This window comes from Argentina anserina, chromosome 6 (assembly GCF_933775445.1).
Source record: "Argentina anserina chromosome 6, drPotAnse1.1, whole genome shotgun sequence".
NCBI classification, from domain to species: Eukaryota; Viridiplantae; Streptophyta; class Magnoliopsida; order Rosales; family Rosaceae; genus Argentina; species Argentina anserina.
Window position 1 is genome coordinate 2,166,135 of NC_065877.1, and position 17,989 is coordinate 2,184,123.

General features: G+C 37.5%; 5 protein-coding genes across 6 annotated transcripts; 3 read left to right on the forward strand and 2 right to left on the reverse strand.

The window, feature by feature from the left end:
• The first annotated feature begins 175 nt into the window (after positions 1–175).
• Positions 176–2,508, forward strand: LOC126798339 (phosphoglycerate mutase-like protein AT74H). Its single transcript, XM_050525277.1, has 2 exons — positions 176–775; positions 1,803–2,508. The coding sequence occupies exons 1-2, from the start codon at positions 277–279 to the stop codon at positions 2,255–2,257; spliced, it is 954 nt and encodes a 317-aa protein (XP_050381234.1). The 5' UTR covers positions 176–276; the 3' UTR covers positions 2,258–2,508.
• A 598-nt stretch (positions 2,509–3,106) lies between these two features.
• LOC126800685 (uncharacterized) lies at positions 3,107–4,013 on the forward strand. Its single transcript, XM_050528086.1, has 2 exons — positions 3,107–3,290; positions 3,706–4,013. The coding sequence occupies exons 1-2, from the start codon at positions 3,107–3,109 to the stop codon at positions 4,011–4,013; spliced, it is 492 nt and encodes a 163-aa protein (XP_050384043.1).
• A 207-nt stretch (positions 4,014–4,220) lies between these two features.
• Positions 4,221–8,676, reverse strand: LOC126798333 (glutathione synthetase, chloroplastic). Its single transcript, XM_050525266.1, has 12 exons — positions 8,332–8,676; positions 7,810–7,979; positions 7,414–7,489; positions 6,892–7,022; positions 6,534–6,656; positions 6,362–6,442; positions 5,801–5,881; positions 5,636–5,705; positions 5,237–5,358; positions 4,863–5,002; positions 4,599–4,791; positions 4,221–4,490 (listed from the first exon to the last, which is right to left on the reverse strand). Exons 1-12 carry the CDS (start codon positions 8,674–8,676, stop codon positions 4,367–4,369), a joined length of 1,656 nt encoding a protein of 551 aa, XP_050381223.1. The 3' UTR covers positions 4,221–4,366.
• Positions 8,677–11,052: 2,376 nt separating this feature from the next.
• LOC126800686 (protein AGENET DOMAIN (AGD)-CONTAINING P1-like) lies at positions 11,053–11,511 on the forward strand. Its single transcript, XM_050528087.1, has one exon. It carries the CDS (start codon positions 11,053–11,055, stop codon positions 11,509–11,511), a length of 459 nt encoding a protein of 152 aa, XP_050384044.1.
• A 2,037-nt stretch (positions 11,512–13,548) lies between these two features.
• Positions 13,549–17,892, reverse strand: LOC126798341 (uncharacterized). Of its 2 annotated transcripts, none has more exons than XM_050525279.1 (12): positions 17,623–17,892; positions 17,409–17,449; positions 17,217–17,308; positions 16,969–17,049; positions 16,640–16,722; positions 16,195–16,246; positions 15,742–15,831; positions 15,561–15,629; positions 15,321–15,422; positions 14,986–15,054; positions 14,080–14,136; positions 13,549–13,915 (listed from the first exon to the last, which is right to left on the reverse strand). In XM_050525279.1, exons 1-12 carry the CDS (start codon positions 17,694–17,696, stop codon positions 13,829–13,831), a joined length of 897 nt encoding a protein of 298 aa, XP_050381236.1. In that variant the 5' UTR covers positions 17,697–17,892; the 3' UTR covers positions 13,549–13,828. The 2 variants fall into 2 exon arrangements, with proteins under 2 accessions (XP_050381236.1, XP_050381235.1); XM_050525278.1 differs by having other exon boundaries at positions 17,217–17,317.
• Positions 17,893–17,989: the final 97 nt, after the last annotated feature.

The window sequence follows — 17,989 nt, forward strand, 5'->3', positions numbered from 1 at the left end:
ATCACTCTGGACCAACTTTTTTTTTCTATCTCAACTTTTACTTCCCAATGAGTAAATTACAAAAAAGAATTTCAGCCTAAATGGGAAAGGAACAATTATGCAAATGGATTAGGGAAGCCTATAAATAGTGTAGACTGTAGACAAAACAAACCAAACCAAACTCAAATCTCTACAGAGCCCAGAAGCTACACAATCTCACATTCCCACGACTGTCACTCAATAATTCCGATCAGCTAAGAAATCAATATTCCCGATTCAGATTGAGAGAACAAAACCATGCATCCCAACAGAAACGGTAGACCCTCATCTTCGTCTTCGTCAACTACAACCTCTTCTTCGTCTTGCTCACAGCCATGTCTCCCCAAGCGAATAATCCTAATGCGCCACGCCGAATCCCAAGGCAATCTCGACATGGCCGCCTACACCACCACCCCGGACTACAAAATCCCCCTCACCGAACAGGGCCTGGCCCAGGCCCAGCTCGCCGGGGCCCACCTCCGCCGCGTCGTCGGGGACAACAACGAGTGGCGCGTCTACTTCTACGTCTCCCCCTACGAGCGCACCCGCTCCACGCTCTCCCAGATCGGACGGTCCTTCTCCCGGACACGTGTGATCGGGGTGAGGGAGGAGTGCCGGATAAGGGAGCAGGATTTCGGGAACTTTCAGGTGCAGGAGAGAATGACGGCGATTAAGGAGACCCGGGAGAAGTTCGGCAGATTCTTTTACCGGTTTCCGGAGGGGGAGTCCGCCGCAGATGTCTACGATCGTGTTTCGAGTAAGTGTTTTTGTGTTTGTTAGTTTCGATTTTATGGTTTTGTGTTGAATAGTATGAAAATGTCGAAGAATTGGGGGTGTGTTGATGAACTTTTGTTTGGTTGTGTTTGGTTGGAGTGAGGTTGGAAAGTTAGTTTCTTTCTTTATTAGGTTGTTTGGATTAACTTGTGCATTGTTCACTATCTATTTTTGTTTTGGATGAAAGCATCATATTTATTATTAGTTTATTATATAGGATAAACTAGGTTTTGATACTTGAATTGGGGTAAAGGCGTAATGGTTTGATGGATGTTGTGTGTGAGCTTGGTTTGAGCTCAATTCTTGAATGTGCTTATAGACTTGGCTTGATGTTTAAGTTAGCTTTCAATGTATCACAAAGAGGGTGAGTGAGGTGGTGTGTGAATTTTGGCTATTACTTGGTGTATAGAAATGACATCTTGCTTCTTTGGAACCCAAAATTCATGAAAATTGGGTGTTTAGAAATTGATGCTTCATAAAGGTTAAATGATTAATGAAGTAATGATGCATGCTTTCTGGAATTTTAGTATTTTAGACATAACTAGGAGGTTATATGGTCAATGACGAGAACTTTTAAGAGTTTAAGTTTACTGAAGATACTGCCGCATTACAAATGCCGGTTGTAAGAGCCAGTCTACTACCAATTGTAGAGTCTGAGATCAATTTGACAGAAATATTGCTGATGAGAGCTTATATTGTGCTTTTTAGAGCCTTAGATATAAGTAGGAGGTTACAAAAGTAAGGATACATGGTGGACGAGAAGTATAAATTGACTCTCAGTTTACTGAAAGAACTGCCCCAGTACAAATGCGTACTCTGCTTGTAAGAGCCAGAGTGCTACCATCTTTACTGTTTGAGATCATTATGAACAATATATTGCTGATGAGACCATATACTGTGGTTTTACACTGGAAGTGTTTCAATTTAGAAAGTTTGATTTTTGCATTTGTTATTTACTGCGTTTTGTCTTCGGAAATGAATTTGTGGCTTAATAAGATAGATGGTTGCAGGTTTTCTTGAATCTTTATGGAGGGACATAGACATGAACAGGCTTCGCCACAACCCTTGCCATGACCTCAATCTTGTAATTGTATCACACGGGTTAACGTCGCGTGTCTTCCTCATGAAGTGGTTCAAGTGGTCTGTAGAGCAATATGAGCACTTGAACAATTTTGGAAACTGTGAATTTCGAGTGATGCAATTAGGAGCTGGCGGAGAATATAGCTTAGCAGTCCATCACACTGAGGAAGAGCTAACAGAATGGGGTCTTTCACCTGAAATGATAGCTGATCAAAAGTGGCGAGCCCATGCGGGCAAGGCTTGGACAGACCGTTGCCCGTGGTACCTTGATTCATTTTTTGACAAGCTAGCTGACTCTGATGACACAGACAATGATGACATTTGGCACGAAACTGATGACAAAGTTCAGCAATCAAATGATTATGCAAGTCATGAAGTAGATTGATTCTTTTTAGCATATGAACGTAGGCTGTCTAGCAATTGGGTTGGGAAACATTTTGATCTGTTTTGTACTTGATTGTTGCGTACTTGCATGTTCATAGTCTGTCCTGAGGTTTTGAAAATAGAGATTAACACATTGGTTGTTCAAAATTCTCTCAGCATGGCAAAGTACTCGGGCTTTTGTTATTATTGTTATCAGATCTCTGATGTCTGAAGATCAGTATACAGAACAGTTATGCTTCCGCAGTTCTTGTAGAGATTGTGCAATACGATATCAGTCTTTGATTCTAAAGCAATGTCATCTTTCGTTTTCTATAATATTAATTTCGAGTTTGTTCACCATTGATAAGGTAAACTTTTGGATCCAACAGGTAGAAAAACTCGGTAACACCAACACATAACACGGTCATTTCACTTTGCTTGGACCAAAAATAGAAAAAAAAAAACTGAGGCGATCACTAAACAACATTCTTGATTATAAGCCAAACAACAATCTGTCTCTACAAAACATATATCACTTCTCTAGTTCTCTTACACTTTCCCTGGATCCGAGTCGCCTTTGTGTGAACAAGCAGAGATTGTCTTACACACAAACTTGAGCTCCTGTCTGAAGCAAAAGTTCCAGCATTGTGCTACAGTCTGATATTCATTTTATGTCCCAGATCTCTAAGTGGGAATTCTTCATTATTCTCAGTTATTTAAAGTTATAAAACTTTCAAAGATTAGATTTTTACTGCTATTCTTGAGTGACTAAGTGTAACCCTAAAATGAGTTTTTGATTTCTGATTTTTGGCAGCTTGCAGTTTTGAAATCAGATCAGTGTGGGGTTTTGTTTCTTTTAGGGCATAAAGAGATGCCTCATCCGCAAGACCATGGCTTTTGTTCTAACGGTGCTGTGAGGTTGGCTTTGGTTTTAATAGGTGTGTGTTTGGTTGGTTACACCGTACGTCAATCATTACATTGGCGCTTTAAGGAGAGTAGTTCATGTCCTCCATGTCTTTGTGATTGTTCAGAGGAATCTGCCCTGATATCTATAGGTGAGATTCACTTGTTAATATAGAAATGTTTGAAGAAGCAATTGGAAGGTATGACAGAGCATGTTATGGACCTATGGTAGTGTTAAAGTTTAGTCGAATTTACACAGAACTGGTAGTGTTAAAGTTTCAGCCTTTTCGTGTTAATGTAATCATGATCAAAAAGCATACTTGTTAATGTGATATTCTGCTAAGCGTTTACTGACCTTGTTTCATGTCACACTAGCAGATATCATCAACTCCTCATTTACAGGTCAGTTCATTAAACTGTTACCTGAAATTCTAAAACATGGTGCTTCGGTTTTTCATGAAAACGATCAAGTTCTCTCTTCAAATATTAACTGTGCGGCTTCAGAAGTTACGGCCAAATGCTATACATTCAGTCATTTATTTATCGTGACTTAGCTTTGATATGCAGACTGCGGAAAACATGAACCAGAAATGAAAAGGGAAATGGAGAAGGATATCATTGCTTTGATATCCGAAGAGCTTAATTTGCAGGAGGCTGTTGCCAATGAAACCTTACATCAGAGCGAAGAATTGCTGATGAGTGCTAGGAAAATCTCTTTACACTACCAAAAAGAAGCAGAAAAATGTACTGCGGGAGTGGAAACTTGTGAAGAAGCAAGGGAAGGGGCTCAAGCGCAACTCACAGAAGAGCTCAAAGCTACAGAAGTATGGGAGAGACGAGCTTGGGAGCTTGGGTGGAAAGAGATGACCATATGAGACTACTCATGAACATAATTATTACCTCTTCCCTCTTAAGGTCGGAGTGCTTGGTCTTCACTTGCTGGACTGCATGTAGAACTAGTGCTCAGGGGCCTTTGTTGAGAATACAAATAATTAAGTGTTTTCTTCGGATGTTCTATCGTTTTGAAAATGAAGCTCTTTTAAAATTTTCAATACCATTAAGAAAATGGAAAGGAGAAATTGTAGTGTTATTACATTGACAAAAGTAGTCCCGTCATTATTTCCCTTTGTAACAATGGTGAGAATGTCAAAAATGAGAAAATGTGCGTTAGTAAGAGAACTGTTGGGCTTTGTTGGTAAGCGCACTTAGGTACTAAGAAGGCAACCCCTCAAGTTAAATATAAACTATCTAAGACGGCAAATCCAGCTGCAACTCCACCTTCATCTGAAGACGAAACCTTGGTTCGCATCAGGTAGCCACACTGGTCATTCACAATCACTTTCTCATTGTTCCTGCACAAAAATTGGAAAATGATGTTCTGCTACGGATACAGCTTTGTCTAAATTACAGAAAGATGCCAACAAAACCAACCCAAACATTTAGTCAGAAGAGTCAAGTACCTTAAGTAGGCACCATATACACCAAGCTCCGATATAGTATCCTCTTTATAACAAATTCCCTCTCGTATCAAGAATGTGGGAGACACAGCAGGAAATAACCTCTGCATCAGGATATAAGCAGCATCTGCTTCCGAACCTTCCTTCTGCAATTTAATGAGGGATTCCCTCACGTCATTGCCATAGATATTGTTCCCTGCAGCACACCGATGATTTGTTAACGGTACTTGTCATTATAAAAGTGGCAGTGCAAATAGAAACACATACCTCCGCCTTCTCTTTGGGGCTTCATGACAAATAACTCTGGGCTTTCTATTGCTTTTCTAACAATATCTGACTCATCCAAACTCCACAATCCAGCAAAGCATTTTCGCAATTTTGCAATGTCCTGTTTATCATCAAGGAACCTGCTCACATGAACAATAGAAACATTTCAAGATCGCAGAATACAACAATAGAAACTATTCTTCCCTATAATTGACAGAGCTCGGATTCAGTTGTGATCTCGAGAATATATATTATTTACACTAGCATACATCTACCATACCAGCAAAGTCTCAATAAGAAGCTCCAATATGATAGTAATAAAATTTACAAGTTGGGATAGCTTGACAATGGTTGCTGTTTGAATTCAGCAATACCTCTCAAGAACATTAGGCTTAGCTAGTTCCTGTTGAACCTTTTTCGTCCCTGCCAGATGATATGATATTGATGGGCACTTGATGGCGGATGACTGCTCAATAAGTAACCTAGCTCTCCACTCCTACAAATGAGAAACCCCAGAGGTAGAGTCATATTATAGACATCATATTTGGAGGTCAACTTTATGGCAACTGGTGCTTTTGTAACTAGCCTCTTAAGTACAATCCAAAGCATATATAAATGAAACAGCAGTTGAACAAGATGGGATTGATGTAATAATTTGGGATGAAGCTGGGGACAGTTTTTACTACTTTGTATATGTTCATTCTACACATGCGCGCGCTTGTCACTGGAATCAAGTTAAACGCAAATAAGAAAAAAATAAAATAAAGACTCACTGATTCAGAAGGATAATCATTTGGGGTATACCCAGCTCTGAAATAAACTATTCCAATTACTTGGTCTTCCCTGCAAATTAAAAGCTTTTTCAGAGTATAAAATGAAGATCTAAAAAATTCATATATAGAATAGTTAATGAACTTTCCAAGGCCAAAGGCACATACACAACAAGTGTTCCATCTGGTAGAAGGGCCCCCTCGGAATCAATTTCTGCCAAAGTTTTTCGAATACTTGATATCTTATACGTGTCATAAAGTTAAGGAGTGGAACTAATCATGAAATCTGCAACTCAAACTAAAAAATGTGTGCAAGCAAACTCTTTGAAAAATAAACCGGACTACTTGAGACAAACGCTTTGAGAAGTAATTCAGTCAGAAGCAATAAACCTTCTAACTGGAAGTTTCAAGGATATAAATACAAAAATTTATACTCATTATCTTCGGTTTCACAAGTACAAACTATTAGCAAAAATTCTGTAGCAGACATACTTCTTTATGCAGTCAATAAAGACTGATAAAAACTAGTACATCCAGAACAAAGTCACAAAATGGAATGGCAACAACAAAAGAGGAATGACAATGAAATCTGTAACAAAAGGCACAGTCCCCCAGAGCCACCACCCCCTCCCTGTGCAACATATACTTTAGAATGAAAATCAGACATTACTCTAGAGATGCGACTATAGTATTTAACCTGGGGAGTTGTTATAAAGCCACAAAGGATATTTTTCTTTCAAAGTAACAGAGAGCCAATGTTGGTCATACATGTTGCGTTCTTCAGCCTGAACCACAAACATAACAGCGGCCCTGTATATGCATGGAGTTAAATTCAACTTTTATCATGTCAGACGGAAAGAAGCAGCTGATAAGGGAAATAAGAGAAATCTTCAAGTCTAACCTGGGGTTGTTGTATTCAGTCCACGCTTTAGCCAAAGCTGCTGAAAATTGACTAACTGCAGCATTATCAGGAATCCTTGTGGAATCTAATCCAAGAAGTCCTCCATAGTTACTAAGTAAGCTCCTGAAAAATGAACACACAAGAGTAAAGTACTTGGTAACTCTGACTGCGTTTACATTTTGACATGCAAAACAACAGAAACTAACCAATAAACTACTGACTTAGGTGAAAACATGCACAGCAGAATTGGAGGCTGGCGCATTTAATAAGCCCAGTATGACAGACTAGTCAACAGATTGTGATAGAATCATTATCAATATATGTGTAATTCTAAATTTATAAGTATAAAGCTCTTAACCTGTGAAGCTTGCCGACAAGACCAGTGAGCCCTGCAAATGAAGATGAAATTGTGTTCATCTCAATTTGAAGTAGTAATTTGGTTTGTTCATCAAGCATATAATCTGACCGATGTAAACCCAAGCGTATCTCCTGTTCAAGTGTTTAAAAGAGTCCAGTTTAGCATCTTAATCATCAATGAATGAAAAAGCTATCCACTGCTTTATACCAAACAACCAAGGAATCCCATAGATATGAAGCAAAATGGATATTTGTTCTATCGTTCACCGGAGAATTGTGTAACTAAATGTACAATCTCAACTTGGAAATATTGCATCCACTCCACTTTTTCTATAGTGGGTTGCTTATAATTCATATAATTGAGTACATTTACTAATAGAGCTATGAACAGTCATCCAAAAATGCTATGTAAATAATTGTTCACATTATCCAAAATCCGGAGTCATTCAACTAGATCACATTGAACACGAAATTCTCCTCCAAGGGTTTGAATGAACTATTGATATCTACATTATACAGTTACCTCTCTCTTGTTAATCTTTAGCATCATGGCATGAAGATCTAGAAGTCTAGATGTAAATGGATCTGCTTTCTTCGTTCTGCGATGTAACATTATAATGCATTAGTTCAGAATTGGAGCTATTATCTAGGGAATAGGTGAAGCTGTGGTTGTCATGCATTAAGAGGTTCCCTGTATCCCTATACACTTCTAATATTCATAAACTCAGACTACTAGCACTCAGAGTCTCATTGACGTTGAAAAATCGTAATACACCACAACAACCATGTTCTGATCTTATATGATATAACCAAGTCAAACAGAGAAGATTAAGCTTTGAAATGTTCATTTAAACCATCTTTATATGCATGCTCAATTCTTCTACTGACAAGTGCACTAAAAGATTACATTCAGAAGTACCTGGACAGTGAATCCTGCAGGAATTTCGCATCCAAACTCACTCGATCAACAAGTTCATTGAATATGGGGGCTAAATCATATGCCTGTTTCAACTGACTTTCTGGAAATGGCATTGGAAGTAAAGCAAACGGGGCGTGTACCATTCCTACTCCAGGTACTGTTGATGACCTCTGTAATTAATGGCATCCAACATCAAATTCATGAACTCAAGGTATAATCTTGACATGAAAACCGTATGATTCCTAAAGCTTCACCAGCTAAAAGCTCTTGAATTGTTCTTAAACTATTGAAACAGTTGACAACTCTTTCAGAACTAAAATCAAGAACTTGGGTCCCATGTAAATCCATGATCTTTCTTTCTCTAAAACCTGTTTAATCTAATGCAACAACTCCACCATTCATTCTCATGATCAACATTTTACAACCAGATATTGATTCAAGTGTTCATTTTTCACTGAACTACTCAACAGCAGACACTTAAATTTCCAGTATTTTCTAGTTTCAAAGTAATACCACACTGACCTGAACAGACCTGTCACCAACAACAAGGCCATGAATAGAGCTCCAAACAAGAGCATCATACACGATCTTGTCAACCAGTGTCTGATCAATCCCATCAACATTAATTGGGTTTGTGCTACTCTCATCCTGGGTCTCCCTAACTACAGCTTTGCCACCATTGACTGGCACAACTTGAGAGGTTTGAGACATGGTCTTCAACTGGGTCTTGAAGATTTGGTTGGTGGGGTTTAGTTTGCACACTGGGTTTCGTAATCTTGATTGAGAGAACAAGGTGGTTGTGGGATTTGAGTGAAGAAGAAGGGTGATGGTGTCAGTGGTGAGAGAGATGGAATGTGAAGCACCCATCACTTTAAAGAACTTAAAAGACGGCTTTATACATAGAAATATAGCAGCCTCTGGTTTGCAAATGGCAAATTGGCTTCTCTGTTATTGTCCAATGGGACTAGGATTGTTATAGTTAATGTTGGGTCATGAGTAGGTCCAATGTGTGATTATGTGGCATTGGACTATATATTTTCCACCAATTTTTTAATTTTACAATTAGCAATTCACTTTCATTTCATTTTCACTTTCATAGAAGACTTATCCGCTAAGTAACACAGACACAGACACGAGTATCCTTAATGCATACGATTCGATACGTAGACACGGCATATAGAATTTTTTTGGACACGGACACGTGGTGGATACGTTAATTAAATATTATTTTTTAATATATATATATATATATATTTATTTATTAAAAAAATTATTTTATAAATTTGAAATTATTTAGAATTTTAGATGTATATATATGTCAAAGTGTGCATTAAAATGATGAAAACATAACTTGTTAGAATGACTAAGGACTTGATAAATACCTTGGATAACCAAGGTTTGAATCTCACCACAAGCATTCTTATTTTTATCACGAGTTTCTCTCCTTATATATATTAAAATGTGCATAAATATAACAAAAACGGAATCTATTGGAATGGTTGAGGAGTTGTTAAGTGTCTTGGATGACGAAAGTTCGATTCTCACCATAAGCACTTTCATTTTTATTATGAGTTGGTGCGTGTCCGTGTGTACGATTCGGATACTCGCGTGTCCGGCGCGTATTGGGGCGTGTCCGGCGTGTCTGTGTGCGTGTCCGTGTCGGACACGCGATATGCCACTGCAATGACGTGTCCGTGCAACCTAGCTTATTCGCCTAGCTTATGTCTCATTATAACACATAATTGTAAAGCAAAAAAAAAATAACAATAGGAACCAAGTTATGATGAAAACTTATCCGCCCTAGTTTTATGCATAATTAAGGAAAGTCTAGATCTATACAAGTTTAATGCATCATTGTGGAAGAATTGTGAAGCCAATGATTTAACAATAGTAACTTAGGGGTATTTTCCAATGAGGACAATTTTGTTAAGGACTAATTTGATTCACTAACTTTTTGATCTCTTATTTATTTCTTGACTGTTTAGTTTTTAGATATATATGAATATATTATTTTTGCAAAAATTCATCAAAATTGACATTCGTTAAGACATTTTAAATGTGATTTACTCATTATGAACATGAACGTTTCATATTTGATAATTTTTGTTCGTTCACTCATTTGATCTATTTTGATACCTTAACGATCATTAAATTTGCATTTATGTATATTATCTTAACGGTTGAAATTAAAAAATATGACCGAAAAATAGGTATAATTAATAATTAATTAAAAAGTCATAAACTAGTTCTCAATAAAATAATACCCATTTGAAAATCTCCTTAGTAAGTCGATTATGATGTTCCTTGGCTCAAAAAGCAATATGCTTATCTGCCCTGCCATAAAAGATGGGTGCCATTAGCACTAATCTGAATACTTGATACTGCACTAACTAAAGGACTAATACTATAAAAAAACCAGACATAAGGAATGAGATGACTTTGGTGAGATTGCACCAACTAAACAGAATTTGTTAACCATCAATCAGATAAGGGCCACTTCAAATGTTCAATATTTCAGTTGTCTAAGCCTATCGCCCTCGGTGGATGCGCAATATGCTTTGGCTTCTGCCGCAGTACTCATCGGAGTGGCCTAGAGTCACCGTCTTCAGGGACTGTTCTACCACAATGTTCGTAACCAAGTTGAAGAGCCATTGGCAAATACCTAATATAAATGTTGATTGAAGTTGCTGGTTCTCGCTGCTACCCATCTCTCCCAATGTTCTGATCTGGAACCACTGATGCTTAGCTTGGTTATGTGAAGGGTTTCAATTCTATAGATTTGAGTACAATGTTCCATCACATTTTCCCATAACCATGGCTTTCAAAATGTGTCACCAACTAGAGTCAAAAAGTTCGTCTCCACGATCAACACGCATAGAAAGCACACCCTTATACAACAAGCAAGTGAAGCTCAATTCTCACTCCATTCCACATTTTTTGAAGTGCGGATTAAACTTTTGCAGTTTCACAGTTCTGAAATTAATGTTAAGTTGGGGATGAATGCGTAAATCGATCAATTTCGTTTAAAGACTTGGGATAGTAAATCCCGAATTTCTTTTTTTCTTTTCTTCTTTCTTGCCGACACTTGAAGTAAATCCCTATTGGATGAGGAGAACGCGAGTCTTTCCTATTCCTAGTGGAATAAGACTTCCAGCTGTTACAGTGCTGTAGACATCTAGAAATCTATATAATGCGCACTAGTGTATGTTATTTCTTCAATTATTCCCATTACACAGCAAATTAATGGCGTTCCACTCAGAGATTTCATTCCAAAGAGGCGGTGAGGTTGAAGTCTGCAGCAAAGTTCCAGAGTATATAGGCTCTTACTTTGAAGCGACCATTGTAGCAAGAAAGGGTAACAACTATGTGGTTCAGTACAAGAACCTGGTGGAGGAATATGACGAGTCTGTACCTTTGAAAGAGAAAGTAATGGCCGATGAGGTCCGCCCTTTGCCGCCGGAAGTTACCGAGGCTACTGAGTTTCATGTCGGTACTAGGGTTGATGCGTACGACCTTGACGGGTGGTGGGTTGGTACAATTTACTCTGAGAGAAATGTGTATGGTTATCACCTTGTGTTTTTCGAAACCACCGGGGAAGTGCTTCCTTATTCACTCCGGGAACTGAGAGTTCATCAAGAATGGCGTAATGGAAAGTGGGATGTATCTTCCACGAAGAGGAAGAGGCTCCCTTTGATGCTTTAGATTTCTGAATTTTTACCACTGCTATTTTGTTTTAGGAGTACAGAAACATTAGAATAGGGGATCTTGTTGTGTACAATATGATCAAATTCCCAGTACAATGTCTACTATTGTCATAATTCAGTTTTCTGTACAGTTTTAGCTTGTTGATACATTCTTGATTGACTTTATCATGGCAAACTAGGAAAAAAAAATAAGGTAAAGAACTTCATACACTAAGAGGTACTGAGCATAGCTTTCTTGAAACTGCTTGCATCCGCCAGATAGAATTTCTCAACTGTCTGAAACATTTCAATTGTTGAAGCCATCTGATCGGATAGTTTGGCTGCTGGAGCATTAGAACTGATCGGATCGGCCTAGTGTGACAGTCTTGTGGGATTGTTTTGCTACAATTTTCCATACGAAATTGTATAACCTGTAGCAAATTCCTGCTGATGATGAAGATGATGATAGGGGCTGCTGGTATTCTCTGGCATCCATGTCTTCCCAGTCTTCTGTTCTGAAATGGGAGGGTGCTAGTTGCTTATGTATCTTGAGATAGTTTGGAAATGTGGGTTTCGTGTTTATAGAAACTTGCATATTATATAGGGACGACATCACGTTTAACACACATACACGCTTTGACCGTCATCACAGACCATTATTTAGAAGGGAGTTTCTTTCTTTTTTTAATGTGTCATGTTTTCCATGAAAGAAAGATTGTTTGTGGCTTTTGGTACTCAAGAAGGATCATGTTTTGGGTACTTTACGAAAGAAAATGCCCTTTCTTTGATAAATAAGATGATCACACTCACCAAATGATGATACATTTTCAAAAAAATATGTATGTCCCGATCGAAAAAGAAGATCTTGATCTTCATTGCGGCACTAAACCAAAGTCAAAAGTTTGTAGGCATCATTTACACGCATAGAAAGAACACCCTTAGCCTTAACTTGCAAGGGAAGAAGTTCAAGCATAGACATTTGCACACAGGCATTTTCTGAAGTTCAAGCATTTTCTCTCTTTGAAATCATAAATCTCTTCATTGCGCCCATAAGAACTGCATCCATTTGGCACAGTCGAATAGATGACAATAGCCGTTGATTTGTGAGAAGACTAGCAGATAATATTAGTGTAATTGGTGATATAATGCCATTGAACTACACCGTTAGTACGTTTAGCAACAAAGTCAAGCCTCATGCAATATTTACAATGCAACTATGTTTCTTCACAACTCCCTAAAGCTATATAATTACAAATCGAACAGAGAACAATCTAGCACAGCCCCATCACTTGTGGTTATGATTCATAAATGTAGCCATCTTCCTGCTCAAATCAGAACCCACCTTCAGAATTGATGCTCTCAGAGGGATTTGCTCATGGTTTGGCGGCTCCAACGAGTTCAACTTTTCGTATGTCTTGCTCTTTCTCCTCAACTTCAGAGTTTTCTCTATGTCCTCGATTTCGTCATTTATGCTAATGGTTTTCTTTGGAGGTTTTGCTCCAGAAGCTATTGATTGTATTCGAGCTTCTGTTTCCTCCTTACCAACATCTGGACAAGAAGAGAGGGGATTCTGGTGTGCTTGTCCATTGAATTTAGTTCCAGCTTCATCAAGATTTGCATCCTCAGGAACTGAGGGTAAGCCTTGAATCATTGGAGGGCCTAAAGTGACACTCTTGAAGGCTTGTGAGGCTAAGCTTCCCATGATGTAGTTGTAGAGCCTTTGGCAAATCCCTAGACATTGTAGATGCTGTTCTCTCTCATCCATCTGTTTGATTTCTTTCCTTCTAAAAATATCATGAACCATGCAATATGAACACATACTGGGGAGTACCAAAATTTTGTAACTATGATGAAGAGAAAGGTGCGAGTATGTGGATTCCATTCTTGCAAGTTGTAAATTAGAAGTGTGGAAGTAAGGTATCCTTTCTTAAAAGAAGAAACAAACAATAATACCAAAACCCTCTCACAAAGCTACAGAAAAACTAATTATGACATGAAAGAAAAATACTAACCAAAGCATTGCTTGCAAGTTATTTTAAATTACTTTATAGAGGGATTACTTGAACTGAACTCCGAATTACAAACCTATCATACCATATACACAAGGATAATAACAGTAGTGCATCAAAACCAAAAATGATTTCTGGAAAACTGCAGATGAGTGGTACGAAAAATAACGGGAGATCTGTATGTCCCTATGTGCTAGTTGGCTCAAGATTTGATTCCAAATACTGAAATCAGCTTTCAGATATCAATTTTATCATCAAGTTTACAAAACTAGGCAACAATTTTATTTCATCATCAAAATGGTAAATCTCTGGTGAAGCATAACTTTCTTATAGAGTAATCCTCCCACACAGTCGCCAGAAAGATTTAGGATCGAACAGACACTTTTCAAATACCCAGATATCACGGACAAGGACCTACAAAACACAGTAATAGAATGAATTACGCCATAGTTGTGCGGATAAATACATATCATGCATAGGACTGCTTTAAGAGGAACGAGTATAATCATGAGATTATATCCGAGCCAAATAAACATAACACCTAGAATATTAAGGACAGCAGAATTAATGCATTATACCTCCTTAGTTTTATCTCCAGAAACAACAGAACCCTTAAAGTCACATGCTTCAAATTTCTGCCAAGAGGAAAAGGAATAGGAAAAGAAAGTAGAAGTCTTGTCAGATAAATCTTTGAACTAAAAGCAGCCTAGTTATAAACAGACAAGACAAAAAGGAACATGAAAAGAAAGTAGAATTCTCATCATATAAATATTCGAACTATAAACAGTTAGTTATGAACAGACAAACACAAACCCTATGTTCAACCATACAACGAGAGAAAGCACCATCAAGAAGACAAAACATGGCAGCAATCATTTAATAAGATTGAAGTAGTCGAAGCAAAATCACATCGGTAAGAAATTACGAGTTTCCGGAATTTATTTTGTTTCGATTGTTGTAGAACTTATATTTGGACTGCTTTGATAGTGAGGATTTTGATCTAGGTACCTAGTTTCCCTATCTGATATATACAACTGGCCCGTGAAATAACTCCTGAAGCAGACTTTGGTTGATCAATAGAGAGAATACTGCAGCCCTTGATCCCCTCCTCCCTCTGTTTTCTATCCTAATGTTTAGTCCTGATCCTAGTTTACATGCATTTTTCTTTGGTAAGTGATTATGATGTTACATGTATCTTCTGATAACCTTATCTTTGAATCATTGGCACACATCATAATAATATTGAACTACACATAAAAATACATGCACCATTCCTCATTCCACATGCTGCATACTCTTCCCAGATACCTAACCCTTAGACTTCACCCTACTCAGCTGACAAGGTTGACATGTTGAATGGCCACAAAATGCTAATCTATAGATTGTGGGAGCACTTAATCCTGAACACTGGGGTGTAACTCATTCAAAAGATACAGATATGGGACAACTCATCAAAGAAGAGAAGATTGCAGTGGTCAGTATACCTGCTTTGACAGAAACTCAAGTGTAAGCTGTATAAACAACTTTTCGAGATTTTTTGGATCTACACCAATCTGCAATGAGGAAAGAAGGGATAAGGCAAATAAGGTGGCTGTAAAGGCGAATGCAACCAAAAGAAACATTTCTTGAGCTCATTTCTAGAAGTCAGCATAAATAATTCACTCAATTCAAGAGATTTAGAGTACATATAGATGCTAACTATACAAGTATCTAGTAAGCCATCCGGCCCATCCCAGCGTATTGAATCGTCCTTTCAAATTTATTAAACTTTATGTGCTTAGATAGAATATAAAATATGGTAAGTTTGACAGTAACTTACCACTCGTGCTCGCAAGGTGCGTATTTTTACAATTGGCTCAATTAATTCCCAATGAACTGTACTCCATATGGATTCTCTCTGTTTTATTTCATTCTTTAGTTCCTGAAAACAGAAAGATATAGATAATGTCTCAGAACTTTAATGTGAAATCCTTTATATCAAGAAAGCAGCAACATAGCAGATAGTATAATAAACCTTTGAAGAGAAAGTTAACAGTTAATCAAAAGAACAGAAGCATACAGAGTACATTTTCTCAGTAACTGCTTTCCTTAGAGTTTTCTTGTCTCCGTTTGCCAATAGAGTATTTATCTGGATAAGAGGGTAAACAAATGAGTGAAAGGAAGTACGAGTACATGTGAAAAACCCAATCCAAAGCAATAGAAATTAAAATTGAGAAGCAAGACTAGGAAGATGAAAATACCTCCTTGTATACACCGACTGCTTCTTGGTAGAATAGCTTCTTTGAATATCCCGCTTTCCTTAATTTATTAATAGCATATGCACTTCTAAGCTGAAAAATAGTAAAGCAAAAATTTCACAATGTGAGATGTCAAGAAGAGAAAGTAGACCTTGACTGACCAAAGTAGTAATAATTAACTGTTTAATCTGAATTTAATATTTGAGATAGGTAGCCTTCCTCTAATCCCACAGTAACCGAAATAAGTGGCAGAGAATGGCAACAATGCCTAACATATAGTCATCTAAGTAACCAAGTAGTAGTAAGGGCATCGAACTAGAACATGAAAAAGAGGGGGTTGGATTTAAAACAAGAGAGAGGGCAACCATTAGAGATTACAAGAAGAAAGCTTCAACAAATATACGCGTTAAATCAATGAAGTAAGGAAGTTCTTTTAAAGCTGATCTAGAGCATCACCTCTAATATTATATCGTCTTTTGTTCTTCTCCAGCCACTTCTGGTGAACCATCTGATACATAAAACATCAGATAGTTCATGTAGGATGAACAAGAAGGACAGTAAAGATTAAAATGACAAGTAATCAAATACTTTCTTAGGGAAATCGATGCCGCGGCTTCAATGAAATTCTACAACCATAGCAAATTGGAACACAAAAGTCTGTTGCTTGCACAAGTAAACATAAAACATGAAGAAATAAGACACCTCAACATAACCAAAACTGGTTTTCATTAACTGAATAAACACAGGGAAGAGAGATCTGGTAGTACAGCTAAATTTTTTATGGTTAATAAAATAGAGAATTGTATCTCCAACCTACTAAAAAATTGAAAACTAATGTCCAATACCCTGAAGCCTACTGTAATTAAAACAATTTAAAAAATCATTGACAGAAATTACTAACCTCCGAAAAAATGGTAATTTTTCACGAGGTGCATAAGGCTCAAGGATGAATCCTGGACTTGTTGTGGTAGGAGCACTTAGAGTCTGCATATATCATAAGGTAAACACGTGTCATGATTACTTATTTATAATATAAGACAAGACTAGAGAAGTAGAAGTTCATTGGTTCTCTTGACTAATAGTTAAAGATGACAGACAACCCTCTAAACCTTTAAAGTTCACAGTACAGTACAAAATGAAGATTCATTAACAAGAAGAAGCCCAAGAGCCACTATGAGAAAACTGAATTGGATGATTTTCAATATGAACTGAGCAAATAGATAACTATACCATTGGCCTTGATTGGGCAGGTGCTTTTACTTGTGTGGATAGCGATCTTTTATTATCCAAGAAGATCGGCAACTCGACAGCCTGAAATGCAAGATAAACACATGACAAAAAAACACAATGCTCAATTAACTGTAACAATCATCATTTCATAAGTCGTTGCAGATGCATAAATACATTTGCTACAGACACGTAATAAAAAACCAGCATTTTCAATCAAACTGTTCAATTTCTAAACTCTATTAATTTACCATTGCAGAACGCAGCGTCATTGCATTTCTAGAAGTCCAAGGAAGTACTCCATGGCCCTTGTTTAAGCTTGAGTACGCATTCCAGTTATAAACTTCAGCAACTGTTCACATAAGTAAACTATGTTAACTTAATTTCTAAATGCCAACCCGATAATCTAAAAATAAGTAATCAATTCAAAAACGTTATATTACCATTTGAAATACAAGTTGCGTAGCTTCTTGAGCTTCCAAGCCTGAAAATTTAACAATACCATCATCACAAAGCTAATAGGTTCACATAAATAACAACCTCAGAGGCATTTTCATTTATTATTGATAAGAAAAAAATGAAATCTTTAAGCTAAATTTCCTTCATTTCATCCAAACTAATTGAGAGCAGGGCATTAAACCCATTAATTATACTCACAGATACGAAGGTTCTGGAATCTGGGTCGCACGGAAGAGAGCCCGAATCGTCTTTAAGCTTCTGAAAGCCATCATTCATCACAACGCTTAAAGACCCCAATTTGATTTTGTAAGAAGAAACACGGAGATCGACAGAACTGGAAGAGAGAGAGGGTTTTTGTGTTTCATTAAGGTTTAAGGAGGAAGTATATGGTGCTTCGCATATAGGTGGGGTTTCATGGATCTTTGGGCTTTGTTATTTGGGGCTTGTAAATTTGGGCTGAGTAGCTTGGTCCGGTTAAGAAAGTTGGATGAGAATGTTCATCATACAAATTTGATTGGGAAATGTTTTGCACGAAATGAATGAATTTCTAAAGAACGCACCACCA

Bases quoted from the DNA above. Each gene is read 5' to 3' on its own strand.
- LOC126800686 (XM_050528087.1), top strand. From the start codon at position 11,053: ATGGCGTTCCACTCAGAGATTTCATTCCAAAGAGGCGGTGAGGTTGAA.
- LOC126798333 (XM_050525266.1), bottom strand. From the start codon at position 8,676: ATGGGTGCTTCACATTCCATCTCTCTCACCACTGACACCATCACCCTT. The intron at 5,882-6,361 runs ATATCCTTTGTG...ACTTTATGACAC, and splicing joins TCTGTTACTTTGAAAGAAAA to GTATAAGATATCAAGTATTC. The intron at 5,359-5,635 runs GTGAGTCTTTAT...TCTCATTTGTAG, and splicing joins ATGATTATCCTTCTGAATCA to GAGTGGAGAGCTAGGTTACT.
- LOC126798339 (XM_050525277.1), top strand. From the start codon at position 277: ATGCATCCCAACAGAAACGGTAGACCCTCATCTTCGTCTTCGTCAACT. The intron at 776-1,802 runs GTAAGTGTTTTT...AGATGGTTGCAG, and splicing joins TGTCTACGATCGTGTTTCGA to GTTTTCTTGAATCTTTATGG.
- LOC126798341 (XM_050525278.1), bottom strand. From the start codon at position 17,696: ATGATGGCTTTCAGAAGCTTAAAGACGATTCGGGCTCTCTTCCGTGCG. The intron at 17,050-17,216 runs GTAAATTAATAG...CTTGCATTTCAG, and splicing joins TGACGCTGCGTTCTGCAATG to GCTGTCGAGTTGCCGATCTT. The intron at 13,916-14,079 runs GTATAATGCATT...TGTGTTTTGTAG, and splicing joins CTGGAGATAAAACTAAGGAG to GTCCTTGTCCGTGATATCTG.
- LOC126800685 (XM_050528086.1), top strand. From the start codon at position 3,107: ATGCCTCATCCGCAAGACCATGGCTTTTGTTCTAACGGTGCTGTGAGG. The intron at 3,291-3,705 runs GTGAGATTCACT...TTTGATATGCAG, and splicing joins ATCTGCCCTGATATCTATAG to ACTGCGGAAAACATGAACCA.